The sequence below is a fragment of the Stigmatopora argus genome, chromosome 9 (assembly GCF_051989625.1).
Source record: "Stigmatopora argus isolate UIUO_Sarg chromosome 9, RoL_Sarg_1.0, whole genome shotgun sequence".
Lineage (NCBI taxonomy): Eukaryota > Metazoa > Chordata > Actinopteri > Syngnathiformes > Syngnathidae > Stigmatopora > Stigmatopora argus.
Window position 1 is genome coordinate 15,462,799 of NC_135395.1, and position 19,673 is coordinate 15,482,471.

Genomic DNA, 19,673 nt, shown 5'->3' on the forward strand with positions numbered 1-19,673 from the left:
ATCCGTCACATTTGCAGTAAAATGAGCTTTCAAACTACACAAATACTGCTTCCCAACAATGAGCCTGACCTCATCAAGGTCAGACAAGTCCATGTGTATGCCAGTATCATTCTTAAAGTAGCAATATTCTTAGTCAGATAAAATCAATAAATAACGGTTTCCAGACACAATGCTTTGAGGAAAATTCCCAGGACTTGTTTTTATTAAGAGAATTTCAGAACATAATAGAGGGACCAGACACCTGCGTTTGTAAGTTTTCCAAATTTGAATTATTTTTAAAAAACAAGTTTAAAAAAAAGTTGACATGACAGCACAGATGAAGCAGGAGCTGTTTGGGTTTTCCCCCCCATCTTTCTCGTAACGCAGGGTCGTCTCGGACACAGGTCGGCGGCGTCAGTTCTAGGAATGTTTCACATGTTCCTCTTCCTCTTTCTTATGGGCAACGCGTTTAATTATTTTTAAAAACACATTTTCATTTAGGGATAAAAGACCATGAGACACAGGCAAAAGGGCACTCACTGCACATTAAGAGAACTAAAGAAAAAGCCAAGAAAACATGGCAGAACCGTTAATAAAACATGGATAGGAGGTTGAACCGTGGGAGAGGAGAGTCTAATCTGCAGAGGAGGTGGTAGGGGAGAAGAAAAAACCCAAAAAAAACACAGCTACACAAGCCACGACAGAGCCAATCCAGCAGTGGACACTTTCTACACCAAACAAGGCTTTAACAATCACGAAATGCCATTTAAAAAAGATTTTAGTGTGTTTGCCGTGCTTGCAGACATTTGATATGACCACTGCAAATCTGCAAGGTGCTCCATAATCCGCTTTACTTTTTGTGCTAAAAATCTGTACGGCTACTTATAAAACCATTGATAAAAATATTCCTCTGTTAACAATACGCCTTGGAGGGAAACCATGTGAGAGATTTGAGAGGGGAGATTCCACGGGAGGGGCTAAAGAGGAGAAATGCTTGGGGCAGTGGTGCTACTCTGACTTGGCCTCCTCTTTAGCTTCTTCGGGGGCATCCTCCACCTGCAGGACAGAACACATCAAGTGAGGTTATGGCCATCGTTTTGATTTACAAAGTCAGCCGCAAAAACGTTCGCTCGCCTCGTTGGTCTTGGCCTCTCCATTCTCAGAGTGGTTTTCCTCGTTGGCCTCTGTCTCGGCGTTCTCCTTTGTCTTCTTGGTCTTTTTGTCCTCCTTCTTGTCATTCACAGCCTTCTCTTTCTGAAAAAAACAACAACATGATGAATATTCAGCTGGATAACAGTTGGATTTCAATTTGAGGTTGCTGTGTTTTCTTACCTTTGCTGGTTTCTTAACCTTTGGTTCCACCTTAGATGTGGCCGGCTTCTGTGGACATGGGCGGGATTAAAAACAGCACGAACGTGTTTTTTTTTCATAAACTAAAAGATTGCGGGGACACCCATGACTTTAACAAAGTTGCTCATTCGATTTTAATAGTTTTTTTTCTCGTTTAAAATAAATGGAATTTCAGAACCTTTAGCGACACACGAAGCCAAATACTCAGAATACTGAGTTACTTTACATGAACTTGTAGTCACTTATGAACTGCGGTTAACAAAATGTGTGATTTTTCCACCAATTGATTATCACTCATCAAGTTTTACATTTACACAACTATTATTGGTTTTGCTTTCTCAAATAACTGTGAGCTTTTCATTCGATTGTGAAACTGAAATTACAAGGCTTTTTAACACATTTGGTTCCGCGATATAAAATAATCAAAAACAAGTCCTGTCCTCCTTGTGCTCCTGTCACGAGCCGATAATGCACACACGATAAAAGGGTTTTATAAATAAGTTTTTGTTCATCTAAAAGCTAGCAAGCACCAAAACATGGGCACAACCTTTTAATTGTTATTAGAACTTTTCTCCGAATGGAAAACTATATAATAAGTTGATCATTATTGTGACAGCTTTTACTACAAGCTTATGAGCATGTGTCGACATATTTGTCTGATTAAAACCCTAACGCTGATCACTTTCAACAATTTTTACCTTTTTTAAGCGTAACGGAGTAAAATATTACTGTTTTCTGTGCAATTAGGTTTGTACATGACTACTAATTAAGTTTTAAATTGGTGTCAAAACATGCTAGATGGGAAATTACTTTGACATAATATATTGTATGCCTGTATTTGTTTCAGTACAGTTTATAATGTGTTAATTACCCATACCTTAAAATGCAAATATATGTTTTAAATTTTCATTATTCTCTTACCACTGATAACCGGGCCGATCTCCTCTGGGGCTGAAAGAGAGCATATTTATTGGTTCTGTTTTGTGATATTTGGCAGAAATATGTGAAATGTATTTTAAAAAATCTATTAATATGGATATAATGACATATGATGCATTATTAAATGTTCAGTGCTCTCACCTCCTCCTTGTCCTCTGCTTCTTGTCTCTGCAAAGTAAAGATAAAATAGTGAAACACAGAAACATGAAAATAACACGATTTAAAGCTTAAATTGTATTTGCAAGTCCAAAAAAGTACCAGCAAACAACTTGTGCACTGAATATGATTGATGACGGTGGTGTTGAAAAATCTTTTTCAGATCGTCCCGAAACACGCAAGAATGGCACAAAAAGCTGCTTTTAACGTTTTAGGGCGACTCAACATGGCGGAAAAGCGTGCCTGGCGAGAGGGGCTCCGAGAAGCAGAGCATGCGGCCCTCGGGGGACACATTTGGGGGGCCCTATATCGCTTTTCCCCTTTCATTCTTCCCGTGTTGCCTCCCATTCAATGCACGCAGCTCAGATTTGAAAGCTGGCGCGGGAGTCTCACACAAGGGGGGAGGGACCTCACTCGGTCTCACGGGCGCCACCCGCAGGCAGAGCCGCGCCACCGCAGCCATTTGGGACTACGAACAAAGAGAGAAAATGTCTGGTTTTATCCCAACGCAAGGCGAAATGTCGGATTTTGCGCTCGAAACGCAAAGTAAAGTCACCGTGCTATTTTTCCACGCTACTTTCGAGCGGTTCGGCGGGCACACGGTGATAAGCCAGCCGTTTGTTCTCGGCTGGATCGCCGACGAAGGTGGACAAGAGCTGCAAAGCATGGCTGCTGCTTGCTTGTGCTTTAACTGCATGGAGCCGCGGATCTGAGGCGCTATAACGGACCGTGGCTGAAAACGCCTCAAACGGCTCGCATTCACGCGGGAAAATATCCATTCCCACACGAAAAAAATCCTTATTATTTCTGGAAAACGGGGAAAAATTGCCGACGACCTGCAAACACTATGCATGTCGTTATAATTAAGTCATGTCTCGAAGGAATGTCTCGCAAGCGTTTGCAATTACACTGGCGCTCTCGGAAGCCCCGAAAGTGTGCGAATTTGTTCGACAATACTCACCTTTCTCCTGGGCATGTTGACTTGTTGGAGGTTTTCACGAAAACACAACTAAAAACAGTTGTTCTCAGTGCATGTGAAGACGAGTGTCTACCCAACGCTCGCTAGTGTAGTAAACACACAGAAACAGAGAGGCGAGTGGTTGAATGGGGGGAGGGGTGCGGCTAAAGTGCTAGATTGACAGCTGCGCCGGCCAATCGCATGCCGCCATTCGGGCTGCGGAACACTCGGAATTTTGGAGCCGGTGATGTTTTGAGGGTCTGCACGAATGGCTTCTTCTTACAGGGAGATGTGGGAGGACGCCTGGGAGAATGAAAGGATTCGAGGACATGATGGTTGCGTACATGTGTGGGGATTGTTTAAGTAAAGGCAGCGACACACATGGTCCGCCCGCCGTTTTCGAGCCCTCGGTGGCGGATACAGGGGGCGTGAAAGCCACACGAGTTTAATGTGTCTAATCCTTAAAAAAAATAAAATAATTAAATGAATCTAAATGCAACGACAAAGAGGGATTCTGGCGTGAACTGCATTCGTGTTAGAGTCCAATATGGCGCCCTCTCTGCTCCTCGCTGACACTTTTTTTTCCAGCTTTTCTAAATTCGTCCGAGTGGAGAGGCGTCTACTCCAGACGCCTGCAGGGGGCCCACTGAGCCCGGATTTTGAACATGGCCGCCCTCATCCCTCACAAAAAAACAAAAAACACAGATTGTAGTGTGTTTTGGCATACATTGCAATGCATTTTTTCCCCTTGCCCGGATTAATACGCGAGGCGAGTACGACGGGAACAATGGGCTCCATCTCGATTGCCCAGCCAGACAGCGAGAATATAGTCTCGCCGCCAGTTTTTTCTCTCCATTTTAATAAATAAATCTTCCTCTTGCGTGTACGTGTCTCCCTGCGACTCGATCTCGCGCACTTCTCATTGCCCAGTCTCTCCGTAGGGGGGTTGGAAGGAGGCGGGGAGGCCGAGGAGAGGCGGAGGAGGAATGCGAAGCTCCATCCAGAGCAGAGTAGGACTGTTTGCGTTCACAGTCTGCCTGAAATAGACGATCGAACCTGGGAATTTGCTCCTCTTTTCCTCCCCACAACCATTTCTGCACACCAGGATCCAGATAATCAGCCGTCTTCAGCCACCCACTACTCCAACCATGGTGATCAAAGTGTACATAGCGTCTTCTTCTGGGTCTACTTCGGTAAGGGATGAGAGAGAATGTCTCATCTTTTGTTGTGATGTGTGACTATTTGCAGCATCCCAGCTCTGAAAAGTCAATAGCAGGGGAACTGAACTTTGATTGAACTCGGTTTATGTATCAGCATAGAAATACATGTTTTTTAGCAAGGTAAATGTAGTAAAAGTACAACTTGCATCTTGCTGCTGTCAACTGTTGTAGTGTTGGTTTTTGTGTATTTGGGACAAGTGTTGCTTTGTGCAACAAAGATAGCCTCCTGCAAAACAGGAAATGCATGCGGTCGCTAAACATTTGCTGCACATTCTCTGTTCGGAATGGTTTAGATTTGCAGTAAGAACCAGGGGTGTTTAGTTTCAGGCATGCCAATTTCATCTAGAGTGGAAAGGAATGATGGTGATGCAATTCTCCAGGGCCTTTGTAGAAGTGCAGCTGCAGAACCCTGAGTTAAGGATATTTTCAATGGCCGATTTAGGCTTAACACATTTTTTGTGCATTTAATGAATCTTAGGTAAATTCTCTGATCAAAAGGGCTTATATCAATCCCCCTCTTTTCCATGATGGTAATGCTTATGTATGATAAACACTGGCAGAGATATTAACTAAAATATTGTTTGAATTGCCTCAATAGAAAACCTTTGCATCATACTGAGAAGTGATGTTAATGTTTAGGTTACCCAATTTAGCTAAGTATCAGTATAACTATGAGAACAATAACTTTAATACCAATGTAATTATAATTGAAGCATCATTGTATGCTTAACGTGTATCAACATTAGATTGTTTAGGTCTGTTTAGGTTCAAACTGCATGTTTTGTCTGTTTTCAATTGCCTGTCGTATATTATTAAAGATTGTAAGTCAGTTTATACAACTGCACTTCAAAACCACCTTTTGGATAATGTACATTACTTTCACTCCAAACTCAGAGCCTCTTTTCAGTTAGAAGCACTAAATGGCTTTATTGTCCTACAGTAAATGATTTGTAAAGACCGGTGGCTTTAAAAGGGAAGACCCATTTTACACACCAACTCAGAGACACACTTACTGTCAACTGGGGTTCTCAACTGTTTTAGCAATCAGCAACAACACCGCCATATAAATGTACCCTTAAAAGCCTGTTCTAGCCAATCTGATCAAATTACAGTTTAATACTCTCTAGTAATTTATCTACTATCTAATCTGTTTTTTTTAGTAGCCAACACAATCATTACACAAGGTCCACTTTTATAGTGTGTATTTTGACCTAGAGAAATTCTTCAATTTTTTTGTGTGCATAAATCAGATTTCTTAAAAACATTCTTCAAGACACCAATGTTATATTCTGTCCTTTCAGAAAATATGTTTTCAGAGCGTCTCGTATTCATTACACACACTTGCACAATATAAGAGGCAAACAAGAGTGTATGTACTGTGTATTTACATAGATAAATTTGACTGTCACTGATAGTGATGTGTTAAATTTGCCTGATTTAGGGAAAGCAATATAGGTTCAGTTTCCACTCAGTGATGGTGTAACAATAGGTGAATGGTTGTCTGTGTTTACATTACGTGTAAGTGATGTGCAAGTAACGGCGACCAGTTCATTCACGGTATAATCTGTCTTGTACTAAACAACACGATTGAAGATGAATAACTGTACCCAGGGACTATCTCGGTCCTCAGGTTTATTAAGACTAGAACTTACCTAAAGTAGTGACCAAAGGATTGGTGTACTTATTAACATAGTATTAACTTTGATGGCTGTGTGTACCTGCAAGTATTTAACAACCTACTGTAGATAACAAAAGTTACGGTGCAAGTGTTTTTTTCTTTTTTTACATTAAGGTGGTGGAATTTGGATATGCAAACCTGGCAATAAGAAAATAAAATAAATGTAATACTACTCCCCAAATGCTCTCTGATCTGAGGAACATCAGTCCAATTCTCCCAATTACCTTACAGTGCAGCTGACTGGATTGTTTTATGTTGCTGTTATTGATAAAAGGATCAGACAAGACATTAAATATACAATCCGCATGTTCTTGCCTATTTTATTGCCCACACATTGTGATTAAATCACTGAAAGCAAAATAAAAGTGCAGTGGAATTTATTTTGACACTACAGACTGTAAAGGTCAGTATGAGACGGGCAAGTTGCAGTCTGCAGTCTGTTCATTTTTCTGGTCAAGTATAATCAAATTATCACTTCAAAACACACTCAGGTTATATTTGTGAATGCGAATGTTAATAGAAGCGCTGTGCAAAGATTAAAACAATGTTCATTTGTAATTAGTATCATGATCTTTTTGTGGTTAATTATATTAATAGATCACTGTGCACAAAATCCATTAACAAAATAGTATACAGGAGACCAATCTTCTAATTATTCCTATATTAATGAAACTTCTATAAAAGTTAAATGGGATAGACTAGACAAATTGCCTTCATGTGAGTGAAGTGCAAATCGTGAATTTTTAGCCATCCGATATTAGATAAAATATTTTTTTAAACAAAAACAGGCACTGCTTATTCACATTGACATTGCTGTGACGTCAGTTATACCCACAGACATAAACTTTAATGGATTTAAACAGATCCATGGGACAATGAAATTGGTATAACTAACATCAAGAAGGAGGTCATGCAACTTGAAGATATTCACATTTGATTGGTTAAAATCAATTCAACATTGATAAAATGTCTAAGGATGGCCACTTCCTCTCCCTTCCATTGTACTTTACAATAATGAAAGATTGTTTTTTTCTGCTGCTATAACACCTTCAGCAAGTGTCTGTGTTCAGCAAGACTCAGACTTCCTTTATAGCATATCTTAGTGTGACAGTCATATGGACACACATAAATTCACTTCATAACATTTGATCCCTTCAGGAACCAAATGGCTTTGACTTTTTTGTTTCCACAGGTAGAAAAATGTTTAAAAGCATTTGTACAATTGCATGTTGTGCTTGATCTTGATGTAAGACGACCCTCAGCCTCAATCTGCAATGTGGGGTATTGATCTAAACCTTTGCTGGATACAGTTAATCTAATCAATCCCCAGTTTTTTTTCTGGCTACAGTTAATGACTGACCTTTAAAAAGGATTGATCAGGGCTGAATCTAATTTCACTTCCTTGGGAACACAGCACCCACATGGTGTTCATGATTTTATGAGAAAATATATGGCTGGATACCAAAGTATGACCTGACAAACTACCCGTATAACGAATTTGGTATATTTTTGTGAATTAAGATGATTTTTTTTTTCAGTTTTACTCAATCCATATTCTAAAATATTGTATTTACTGGTAGTGTTCATTGTTTCATTTGTGGACAAATATATATGCTTTATACAGCATACCAGTTCTGAAGCTCAGTCCATTAGTGAGTACTAAATGAGATATTTATGGCATGTCAAGGTTAAAGGGAAAGAGTGCTTAGGGGTTCGCAGTCTAACTAATAGTTACGACAATAACTGACATTAACATCTTGGTGAATTTCTTGAAATCATTTTCTTATTTTGTAAACATGTATTCATATATGTATTTTTTAAGTCATATTTTGTCAATCTAGACACATTTGAAAAATCTTGAATGCGCTACACAAAAATGCCGGGGCATGGGCGGGAGCGGAATGACCTGCATCAGCACTTTTCATTCTCTAGGTATTAGAAACACATGATCCATTTCTAAACAAACAATACAATGAGTGTGCTATTTTTCCACAAGCCCTGTTTTGCTTTTATTTGCATTGCTATCTAGCTAGATTGTGAGGGGGGCAGGGGGGTCTGATCCCAGGTCGGTCCTCACGGTGTGGACTTTGCATGTTAGATGCCCTCCCCAGGCTTGCAGGGGTTTTCTCCAGGTGTTCCGGTTTCCTCCCACATCCCAAAAACATCCAGGGTAGGCTGGTTGAACACTATATTGCCCTGCGATTGGCTGGCCACTGATTCAGGGTGTCCCCTGCCTGGTGCCCATAGTTAGCTGGGATATGCTCCAGCACCCCCTGCAACCCCTTGTGAGGATAAGAGGTTCAGTAAATTAATGAATCTATATTTGATAGTAAAAAGTGGGTGGATTGCATTAATGGTTCTGTTTCCAAAATTGTAAGGAAAGTTCCTGGAAACAAAAGCTGAAATGTTAATTTAATCCATTTTCATGTTCATAACTAAAAATAAATGAATAAGGCCTCTGTTATTATATTTTCGAAGCTGAGTGTAAGTATGCAAGGCCGATCATTAATGTTTACATGGCAAGAAGAGAAGAGTGAGTTATTTTATCACCTTACTCGAAGTCTGCCAGTTGCCAAATTTTGGCCAGCTTTCCCTACTAGAATATTTTCTTGTGAAAACTGCTGGTAATGAATTATTTACCTCTACACTCCCTGATTAAAGATAAAGAATTGGTGTGTAGATCACGCCTTCACAGAGAAGACTCCCATATTAGGAATTCCAAAATGACTAATCTGTCTGAATTGTCTATATCTTCATATGTTTTTTTGCAAACTGCAGTTCAGACATCTCTGGTCTCCAACCTGGGAGCAGCATGTTACTATCTCACGATGACAACTCATAAAATCCTGTACCCGTATTCATTTGTCTTAATGTCGGGTAACACTTCACCAGGTGTGCCAATGTATTCTGCTTGGTCTGTGTGTGTGTGTGTGTGTGTCTGCTTATGTGCATGTGAGTGTGTCGACTTCCAAAAGGCCTTATTTGGCTCGTGTTTGACCAGTTACCTCCTCTCAAGACCCAGAGGAGCATTTGTTTCCGTCTAGCCTTGTAGGGCTATCCTCCCTCATGCACCCATTAGGGCCCTATTGGACAATGCACTCAAATACACACCCATGGAAGAGGCAGGGCCAAAAACACAGTCACGATAACAGTACTGTTATGTCCAACCTCCATTTGAAAATGCAGCAAAGAGGAAGTTTTTTTTCTTGTGGTGGGGGCAGTTAGGGGGAAAAAAAGCAATTCTGTTTCCGCAAATCACCCCATGCCGTTAAACGCATGACTAACTGACAACTTCCTCTCTTTCCATCTCTTCCACCTTCCAAACTCAGATTAAAAAGCAACAGCAGGATGTGATGGGGTTCCTGGCAGCCAATAAGATCAGGTTTGAGGAGTGTGACATCGCTGCCAACGAAGCCAACCGGAAGTGGATGCGAGAGAACGTTCCGGAGGAGTCCCGGCCGGCTACAGGGAACCCTCTTCCGCCACAGATATTCAATGAAAGCAAATATTGTGGGGTGAGACTGGAAAAAAAAGTTTTGCATTTTTAACAAAATCAGTATTACATTGCTGCCTTTATGTAGCCATACACAACATTGTGAAAAAGTATTTACCTCATTCCATTTTGTTTTGGATAATTTCCAGACTTCAACATCATCACAAAAAAATGTAAAAGTTGCAAATGACAGAAATAACACCTATAAAGGCTGTTTTTATTAAGGAAAAACACTTTTTGAAAGATACCTGGCCTTGAAAGAAATGGCAGTTGGTCCCCTTGTTATAAATCTTGGAGTAACTGTTTCTAATTCACATTTTTGGAAAGTTCACTTGATTTAACCTCACTAATACTCACATGAATGTTCAACAACAAAACTTAAATGCAACCTTTCTGACCAAAATACATCATCGAAAAGATCTGAAAATAATTATGAGCATGCACATGATCCCCCAAAAATTCAAGAATAAGTCAACAAAAAAAACATGAACACTTGAAAAGGTTTCCAAGCCATTTCTTCAGGACTTGATCCAATTAGCATGAACACAGAAGACCATTTATGCTCAAAATCCTCCAGTTGTTCCTTATTAAAACAATTCAGAAAGAAATGAGTGCTAAAAAAGTTTCACCACAAATGTTAAAAAGTTATTTTCCAATTTTGGAAAATGTTTGATTTCAGTTGTTGCTAAGGACAAACATGTTTCTAAGGTTTTCTTTCTATCTCTCCGTACGTGTTTCTCAGAACTATGAGGCCTTCTTCGATGCCAGAGAGGACAATGCTGTGTATGCATTTCTAGGTCTGACTGCACCCCCAGGCTCAAAGGTCAGATTTTAGTAATCCAAACACAAATTCGGTTTCTTATCCCATTTGTTTTACTTGATTATTGCAAATATTCTCAAACTAAACAATTTCTAACATGCTAAACAATATTAAATCCCATTTTTTGGGGGATATTCACACGCACACTAACGTCTCCTTTCTTTCTCAATTGGAAATGCCAAAAGTGGTCGTTGTCTTGGAAATATTTGAGGGGTTCCCCTTTTATGTAAGAACGGGATACTTTTTCATCCAATCCTTTTTAATACTTACTCAATCTCACACTGTTGGCTTTCTTTCCATTTGTGTTTCTTTATAGGAGGCTGAGGCTCTGCTGAAGAAAGCACAACAGTAGCATCTGCCCTTTCTGTTTAAAAACCAGACCCAGCCTGACCTGATTTTTTTTTATTTTATAAATGGCCGTCTTAATTTTCCATGTTTTTATGATGCTGTCAGTACGAGAACTGTGCCTTGGTGATGTGAGGTACAACAAAACTAAACACAATATTCTACTTCTCAAGGCTTTGCAAAGCTTCACCTACCTTAACCGCAGCCTGTTGCCTATTGGTCCAATGTGAATTTAATCATCAATTAAGCATGATAAAAACATATATATGTCCAATGTAGCCAAGTCAAATCTTCCTTGTGTACAATATACTGTATGTTTTGGATTATAAATCACTCCAGAGGATAGGACACACGAGTCAAAAATGCATCATGAAGAAAATAAGATAAGTACATTTAAATTTTGGGGGAAAAAATGAGAGCAAACACAGGCATTTCATCTCAAAATACATGTGATGAAAATAACAGAATCAATAGCAACAAGCCGAATAAGTGTACTGCATGTTAATATAAAACAATTAATAGTTTTTCAGCGACTGTACACATAGTTTAAACAACACAGAACATCATTTTACTGTAGATAATGTTTACTCCTCGCTCATGGCAGTCAGTGTTGTGAAATAACACTCAAGAAGGTGACATTATTCATTCTATTATATTCAAGTCACACCTGAGCATAAGAATCAGCCAAACTATGAAAAAAGGTGCGATAAATAGTCCAAAAAATATGGTAATGTGTATGTTAGAATCATCATTAGGTTGTTGTTTATTAAAACATTCAATCTTTTTGAATCATTGATCATTTTTTTGTATTTTGTGCTCCTGTTTATCTTATTTTACCGAAATGGCGGCATGTTCTGCAGGAGCATTGCATTCCCATATTTTGATGTATATTTTATATTCTTCTTTCTTCAAACTGTCTTAAAGCTGTTTTAACAGCATTTTTCTTTACCTATTTAAACAATAAGACTCCAGACATTTCTATTTGCTGTTTAAATTTTTTTAAACATCTTTTTTTAGACGAATGGAGCAGCCTCCTATTTTATATTGTGTTGGTATTGACAGTCTTTAACAACAATGATTTATGTTATCTTCCCTAAGGTAAAATAAAACATGATAAAGAACCAATGTCTATGTCGTCTCTAGGATTTTTAAGTAAAGCCTTGCTTTTAATTTTCAAAAATTTAGATGGAACAAATTCTGACTATTCATTGTGTGTTTGATTTTCTAAAATAGAGTTAGAAAACTACACACTGTGTGGTCACTTCAATAAATATGAAGACTGCATTCTATGCTTTAGTTTTTACCTCATTTCTTAGTGTGACCTGAAAAACACAACATGAACTCTTAATCTGCTTAATTTGATTAATTCCTCAGATGAGCCCTTTATATGAACAAAAAACTAATATAGATGTATACAGTGTGGACAATCACACACTAAGACGAACTGTCTAGAATGCTTGTTTTGGGGGATGTTTAGTTCACACAAACATGATTTAGCAGTTGCCTTCTTCTCTTTTATTTGTTTCTTTTACATACTTAATAAAGGAAGTTGGGAGAGTGGGTGGAGGGGCCACTTCTCTGTTGGAGAAGTGACAGACCAGTAGTTCTCAACAATCCACATTCATATTTTGCATCTGTAGCGAAGAACACCAAGCAAATTAAAGGAGCACAAAAGGCATTAAAAGATTCCAAATATTTTTGCGTCATGCTAGGAGAAGGTTTTCTGGTCATTTTCCATTACGAGGAGGACAAAAAGAATCCCTCTACCTCCACAGGACACAATTTGCAGCCAAGGCCAATTACCCCTCAGAAAAATCTTCAAAACAAAGGTGAGCCAAGTTATTTTCACTAAACTAATGTGAAACAGGACTTGTCACAATTCATTGTACGTATGTGTATTGCAGGTTCAGGTCAAGAGCAGGAGGAAGCTGGACATGGACTGCGAGTCATTCCTCCATCTACCCAAGTCCTTTCTATCCCTGTGTGTTCACCCGTTCAAATCCCTGAAACAAATCCGACAATTTCATCAGGCCTTTGTTCCCTCCTGGAAGATTACCCTGATCTTTATGGAGCTGATTCTGGCCTCATATCTTATGACCCCCTCAGGACCGTTTCCGATCAGGTGGATATTTATATGCAATCTTGTGGGTCATCAGCGTCACTTCCAGACCAGGGCTATTTCGTTATGGGTGACAGGGTGAATGCCAGCTTAGGTTTGCCCACCACACAGTTAGAGCCCATGTCTAACTCCTTGCTGAATGGACTTCTGGAGAAAAAGATAGATGAGGTATACCTGCAGCACTTTACTGATAACCTAGCTCGATGCAATTCCAATATGGGCAACAGCATATTGCATGGCCTGGTGCCCCCCTTGCAACCCAACAACGCACAGCAGGGCCCAGACTCCCTGGACTCCAGTCTGGTAAGGGGACCTGGAGGAGAATGTGGCAAGAGGATAAGTCATGTGACCACCCCAAGCAAGACTCCATGTTCCTCCAACTTTAGCACTCCGGTTCTCCTTATTTCTGAGGATGTTCATCCACATAATAAATAAAAAAATGACACCTACTGGTAATTTTTTTTTGTACAACATCGCCATCTCTACAAATTAAATTTTCTCAAAACAAATACCCTTGTGTGGTGTTCATGTTGTTTTTACCCAGCCAGTTTGTGTAGGTCATTGACCTCTGGTGCTTTGAATTTTAGAGGTTTCAAAATCGAAATATTTCCTGTATTTCCAATATTGTGTGTGCTTTACTTCCTCACAAAAAAACATTTGCTCTTTACGTTCATTATAGTTTAAACTTGATCAGGAAGACTTTTGCCTCCAGTAGATGGCAACAAATACCATCATTTGAAGTTTTGCAATTAGGCAATTTATAGGAATGCCATGTTGGTTGTTCATTCATTGTTTAAGAAATTCATCAATTGGTGGCTATAATTTTGACTTTTGGATTTTTTTTGGTGGCATTTGCTTTTTCTACACATGTTCTCCCACATCATTATTATTTTAAAAAATAATTTTCTTACCATTCATTCATTTAGTCATTTTCTGAACCGCTTACCCTCACAAGGGTCGCGGGAGGTGCTGGAGACTATAGAGTCTACTATACAGTAGAAAATCCTCCCATGAGTTGGTCTTCGATGACCCGTGCGCATGATAGAAACATATCAGCTTTATCTTGGATCGAGGATAAGCAAGTCACAGGGCATCAAATACTTACCCGCGGCGATAAATGTGTACAGTAAAATCTACTTTAAAATGTCCCTGCCCGAGATCCCGTAAAGAGTTGAGAGTCATTTGCAGCCAAAGTCTAATTTATTTTCAAAGTGCTCCACCGGGAGGAACACCGAGATAATACATTCTTTGCGTTCTGGGAAGCTCACACAACTGTCATCTCCATTCTAAACGCAGAACCAGTCTTCGTAGCCTTTAAAAATGCTTGGCACACCAAAGGTAATTTGACAAGGACAGACGTGCTTCCTAAAAATAACTCTTGTACACCCCTGCTGTCCTCAGTCACTGAAGTTTCTTTGCCCCTCACATCTCCCCCCGTGCCAGGGAGTGGTCCAGAAACACTTTGGCAGAGGGCTGCAGACCAAAACAACGTCTCCAAGTTTAAAGAGAAGATACACTGAAGTTGCCAAGATGAGGGTGGGAGCTGCGGCCTTAGCTGGGGGGATCTTTGGAGCAATGGGGATCATTTGTTTCTTTCTGGCCTTTGGTACAGACTACTGGTTGGTGGCCAGTGACAACTGCGGACCTTACATTTGGCCCACTGCAGAAAAAACTGGAGAAAAAGATGCCAATCAGACTGAGGTAAGACATTTATGATCACCTTTGTTTAAATTAATGAAGTGTATTGATACTAGGACTTTTACGGTACCAGTACAGCAAAATTGGTTAAGACAGGCTTTGTCGTTGTTGTTTTTTTAACCATTTTTAACAAATGACCAGTAGTTTTATCTCAACCTTGTTATTCTTATTGAAGCTGAGCAAATTGCATCAAGTGGGTCTCGATATTGTAATGACAATTCTATTAAATAATACATTTGTTGAAGGAATAAAATTGAACTTTCAAAGTCAAGCTGTTACTAAAGGAAAGAAATATTGTCATAGTAATAAAAAAAAGTTGTATTTAAATTAAATGTGAGATGGTTATTTGAAAAATATAGTATTTTTTAATATTATTTGAAATAAATACCCTAACAATCTAAAACTCTGGATTCATAAATGCAGCACTGCATTAAAATTGAGTTGTTCTCAATATTACAGCAGTGTTCTATGGCATGGTAATTTGTTTTCATGAGAATGTTAAGTTGAATGAAAAGTCCTCTTTCTGGGTTAAAGTCGATTTGACATTTCAAGTCAAGGTAAAACATGAACGGCGAGGCACAGAATCCAAATTGCCAAAGGTACCAAAGATGGTTTAATGACAGCATAGTGTTACTTAGTTTGATACCTTTTAAAACTCCCCTGACCTGAACCCCAAAGAAAATCCCAGACACAACCGTAGTATATTTATATAAAGACAGCAGTCAAAGAAACATAGGCTTCCACTAAGCCTACGTAGCGCCACAAGTAGATCAACTACATACCACAGAACATACTCTAAATACAAGCCTTCAATCAGAAATAGGTCAAACAACACGTTGCGTGCAAACTTTTCAGACGCCTAATGTATGTGCCTAAAATATCCCTTTTTAATCCAGAAAAGGTGATACCTTAATTTCTTGATGCACTTATTTTGCGCTTGTCCTTACTTTTAGGCTATATTCATCAAAATTGCAAGAAACAAAGGCAAGATATATTTAAGCAAGATGTCACTATGTCTCCCAGAAACCTCTGAGTTTACCCACAAAATCGTCTGGTCTCATCTTTAAAAACTGTGCATTGCTGCCACCTACTTGTGGTTGTGTGTTTGTATAATGGCAGTGACTGAAGTATATGTCCTGGTGGGGGTAAATTGGTTTTGTTGACTATCTGTTGCCTTCTCTGCTGGCCTAAGAAATATCTGAATCATATTTTGTCCATCAATACTTATTAAATAATTCCAAATTGTCTGTTAGCTTCCTTTCATTGCTTCCCCCCCCAGCTTGCACTGCTTCCAGATGTGTTTTCATATTGAAGCATTTAACCAATCACATTTCAGCCATTATTTGTTGCCAGAGTCAGAAATCTGCCTCAAGGCCTTCACAATCAGTTCTGCGGGCTCTGCTGCATTAAACAAGCGTCGATAAGACTGTTGCTTTAACCAATCAGATTTCGAGTTGGCAACACCACAATGCATTGTCGCAGGCGTAGGGATACGTCATCGCTTTCGCCAACTATGATTGGCTAGTGAATAGCCAGAGCTACCAAACTGTACTTGGAGCGAGCTGCACAAGCAAATATATTGTTGTGTTGATTTAAAGCCATTTTCAAGACGGACTATGCCAGAAATACGAGAGGACAGGCTCAACTTTCAGCATTAGCTTCGGTGGCGATAGAAAAGAAGGAAGAAAGAAAGGAGGATGGATATTGTGTACAGTTAAAAAGGATTTTTGGTGAGTAAAATATGACTATATTCCTAAATAATATTTCAATTGTGGGCCCGGTTCTGATATCTGAAAAGCTCCAGTGTTTGTATTTAATCACTAAATGCTGCTAGGAAGTGGATTTTACCCAATTTTAGTACAATTTTTGCTATCTGGTATAGAAAAACTTGTAGGATATGTCCCACATCCGTGAACTCCATAACATCGACACTCAGCTCATTTATGAAGCTTCAATTATTTTGGGATTATGTACTGCTCTATTTTGCTCCTATTCTTTATACAATAATCACATTCCAATTTATTGTAGATGTACCAATTGCATGCCGTGGATAATGAAGAAAAAACAGCATGGTAGAGAAACTACATGTTGCAGCTTTAAAGAAGTCTCCTTTACAATATTATTAGAACATGTGCCATACATTGTAACTACATCCAAACATCAAAAGTGATACAGTCTGAATATATGTAACCTGGTATGCCGATTTCTGCCTGGGAGATCGCACATTTTCATATAAAATTTTAATATCGGTCAATAAAAAGCAGGCTGTCGGTGGAAAAATGTGCCTTCTCGGGTCCATGCAAGTGCACACCTTTTCCCTTTTGGGTATACAGGAAAACTTGGCCCTAAGTAAAAAAAAGACACACAATCGTGAGTAGTAGAGCTAAAAAAATATTTTTATATAGATTTTTAAAAAAACAATCTATGTCTTTGGCTTCCCAAAAGAAGTAGATTAATTTTTTCTGTCATCAATCATATTTTTGACATGCCAGTGGAAGGTATGAGCATGCATTATTCATAGGTTTCTCTTGAAAGCTGCACGAACCTTGCAATCGGAACCATATTGGATGTGTTGGATCCTTTCAGTTAGAAAAGTGGGTCCTCAGAGCAGCAGCACAAACATGTGTTAACTGACTGACAGATATTTTGCGTGTGCTGTCTTTATTTGACAACCGATGTAAGTCTGCCTCATTTGATTCCTCAGCTGCAGTTTATGAAAGCAGTCACCGTTTCTCCTGCGTCGCTCACCCTCCACCATGAAGGCTTTTTTTGGCGCTGTGCGTTCCAGGTCGAACCCACCGCAGATGCAGTACTGTCAACATTTTTTAGTAGGTGAAAGTTTTTTTTTCCAATCAGGCCTTTTTATTTATCAGTACAGTGCTCTTTTTGACATGGAACCATGTTTAACTTTCTGTATCATGTCAAAAATATTTTTTCTTTCCCTCTTTTGTTCAATTCTTTCTTTCTTTGCTTTTTTCCGTGTTTTTATATACGTGTGTATTTCTGATCCATGCAGCAAACCAACCCGAGTCAAAAGTGTGTGTCCATGGCTACCTTTTCCCATTACCTGTTGCACTTGGGCCAGTACCTCATCCCAGTTATGATGCTGCAGCAGGTGGGGAAACTTTAAATCAAGACTCTGTTGAGTAACTAAAGTTAATGGTGATGGATTTGTAATTCTTTCAGTGTTTCGAGGTTTCTGGACAGTATTTATAATCCTTGCACTGGTCTCAGCTCTGACTGGAAGTTTCCTCCTGGTCTGTGGGCTACCTTTCATCAGCCATAAACTGTATAAGATAGGCGGAGCCTTTCTTATCATTGCAGGTAAAAATGCAAAGAAATGCACTCCCGTCATGTATTGTTTTTAAAATTCCACATTTTGGAGCTATACAACAATTCTTATTATTCTAAGCAATCTGACTACATTATTGAAAAGGCTGAGGAAGTGTTGATTCTAAAGAGTGAAGAGAGAACACATGTTGCTATCATTACTCGTGGCAGCTGTTCACGCCTGTTTCATGACAGCCACGCTCTGCACACACAAACCCACATACGTAACTCGCTGTTGTTACAATTAATGTAAACAGCACAACCCTTGTAACAGGAAGTGTCTTTTCTAAACATACAATGCAATTTCTGTTTTCTGTACAGCCTGCTTGTTCCTCTTTGTCTTGCTGCTCTTCGTACTGTGGATGGAGCTGATGGACGTGAAGCGCTACATTGTTCAGGAGAGAGGGGAGTCATGTACAGATATTCAGGTCTCGGTGCTCTACGGCCTGTCTTTCATGGTGGCTGCAGCTGGCGTGCCCCTGGAGCTCCTCTCGGGGTTGATCTTCATGCTTGTGGGACGGGTGCTGCTTGCCAACCAGTGAGAAAGACCATCTGGCACAGGAGAGACGAGACAACTGACCTTTTAGAGGCCTGCATGGGGACTGAGCAAAGATTCACACAAAATCACATTATCGACCTTTGAAGGCATATCCGCAGACACTTTTTTTTTTTTGGTGTGGGGGACGGCAGGAGAGCAGAATACATAAAGGGTCTGTCCCTAAAGATATCACAACCCCAACCTGAATGGCCTTGCTCATTTGTTATTAGATTGTAAGGAAAACTAATTACAAGCTGAAACTTTTTTTCAAAAGCATTTTGAAATTTAACAGTGTTTATTAATCAAACATTTATTTTATACTATTAAATTGTTTTGGATTTGTTTTATTTTTCATTTTCTTTCTTTATTTAATTTTTTTTTAAGACATCACAAATATTTTTTCCTTTTAAAGAATAAAAATAACTTGATTTATTAAAGAGGAAGTCACTAACAAACTAATTATTAGGAAAATCCAACACAGTGTTGTTTTTTTGAGCTTCTCTTTTACAATTTGTCACATGGAACACGACTTATAGCTCTATCTGACTACAATTGTTTTTTTTTTAAATTCCCATTGTTGTCTAACTTTATCCTCTTCTGATTTAATTAAACAGGAAAAGTCAAAGGTAAGAAAGGAAGTCACACGTGAGGCATAAGGACATGGATAAATGTATGTAAATAAGTGTAAAATATGGATCAATTTCTTATCAACTGACATACTCTATTTGGATGGTTAAGACTAGACTTTGTTGCATACATGGAGAAAGTTATTTTGATATTCAAGTAAAACCAGCTGATGCTACTATAGACAGTCAGCGTTGAATGGATTAAATTAAAAAACGGTATATATCAATGCTGCAAGCATCAAAACATGAAGATGTGTTTACTGTCTTTGGGCAAAGGATAAAAAAGTGGAGGGGAACAAGAGTGTGGTGTGTTGCTGGATAGACTGGGAGGATGGGAAAGTAGTAGTGGGATGGCAATGATGTTGCCTGGGAGAAGAATGGATGCATTTTGGTGATCAAAACATTGTTTTGATGTGTTATCCAA

The 19,673-nt window shown here is 39.1% G+C and overlaps 3 protein-coding genes and 1 long non-coding RNA gene across 5 annotated transcripts; 3 read left to right on the top strand and 1 right to left on the bottom strand.

Annotated features, from left to right (window-relative positions):
- Positions 1-173: 173 nt before the first annotated feature.
- LOC144082939 (uncharacterized) lies at positions 174-3,535 on the bottom strand. Of its 2 annotated transcripts, none has more exons than XR_013303403.1 (6): positions 3,386-3,535; positions 2,410-2,436; positions 2,251-2,280; positions 1,312-1,356; positions 1,114-1,233; positions 174-1,035 (listed from the first exon to the last, which is right to left on the bottom strand). It is a non-coding gene; the product is annotated as an uncharacterized LOC144082939 (long non-coding RNA). The 2 variants fall into 2 exon arrangements; XR_013303402.1 differs by having other exon boundaries at positions 1,312-1,359.
- Positions 3,536-4,167: 632 nt separating this feature from the next.
- Positions 4,168-12,063, top strand: LOC144082314 (adapter SH3BGRL-like). The gene is made up of 4 exons (XM_077609374.1): positions 4,168-4,575; positions 9,610-9,795; positions 10,516-10,596; positions 10,910-12,063. The coding sequence occupies exons 1-4, from the start codon at positions 4,531-4,533 to the stop codon at positions 10,943-10,945; spliced, it is 348 nt and encodes a 115-aa protein (XP_077465500.1). The 5' UTR covers positions 4,168-4,530; the 3' UTR covers positions 10,946-12,063.
- A 449-nt stretch (positions 12,064-12,512) lies between these two features.
- LOC144082653 (uncharacterized) lies at positions 12,513-13,492 on the top strand. Its single transcript, XM_077609937.1, has 2 exons — positions 12,513-12,767; positions 12,843-13,492. The coding sequence occupies exons 1-2, from the start codon at positions 12,644-12,646 to the stop codon at positions 13,490-13,492; spliced, it is 774 nt and encodes a 257-aa protein (XP_077466063.1). The 5' UTR covers positions 12,513-12,643.
- A 1,095-nt stretch (positions 13,493-14,587) lies between these two features.
- Positions 14,588-18,994, top strand: LOC144082940 (transmembrane protein 182-like). The gene is made up of 5 exons (XM_077610446.1): positions 14,588-14,758; positions 17,460-17,583; positions 17,772-17,870; positions 17,942-18,079; positions 18,407-18,994. The coding sequence occupies exons 1-5, from the start codon at positions 14,588-14,590 to the stop codon at positions 18,625-18,627; spliced, it is 753 nt and encodes a 250-aa protein (XP_077466572.1). The 3' UTR covers positions 18,628-18,994.
- Positions 18,995-19,673: the final 679 nt, after the last annotated feature.

What these genes read in the sequence shown, in the direction of transcription:
- LOC144082314 (XM_077609374.1), top strand. Translation starts at nt 4,531, where the DNA reads ATGGTGATCAAAGTGTACATAGCGTCTTCTTCTGGGTCTACTTCG. An exon ending in ATGAAAGCAAATATTGTGGG is followed by an intron (nt 9,796 to 10,515) that starts GTGAGACTGGAA and finishes CGTGTTTCTCAG; the next exon opens with AACTATGAGGCCTTCTTCGA. An exon ending in CTGCACCCCCAGGCTCAAAG is followed by an intron (nt 10,597 to 10,909) that starts GTCAGATTTTAG and finishes GTTTCTTTATAG; the next exon opens with GAGGCTGAGGCTCTGCTGAA.
- LOC144082940 (XM_077610446.1), top strand. Translation starts at nt 14,588, where the DNA reads ATGAGGGTGGGAGCTGCGGCCTTAGCTGGGGGGATCTTTGGAGCAATG. An exon ending in AAGATGCCAATCAGACTGAG is followed by an intron (nt 14,759 to 17,459) that starts GTAAGACATTTA and finishes TTGATTCCTCAG; the next exon opens with CTGCAGTTTATGAAAGCAGT. An exon ending in CAGTTATGATGCTGCAGCAG is followed by an intron (nt 17,871 to 17,941) that starts GTGGGGAAACTT and finishes TAATTCTTTCAG; the next exon opens with TGTTTCGAGGTTTCTGGACA.
- LOC144082653 (XM_077609937.1), top strand. Translation starts at nt 12,644, where the DNA reads ATGCTAGGAGAAGGTTTTCTGGTCATTTTCCATTACGAGGAGGACAAA. An exon ending in GAAAAATCTTCAAAACAAAG is followed by an intron (nt 12,768 to 12,842) that starts GTGAGCCAAGTT and finishes TGTGTATTGCAG; the next exon opens with GTTCAGGTCAAGAGCAGGAG.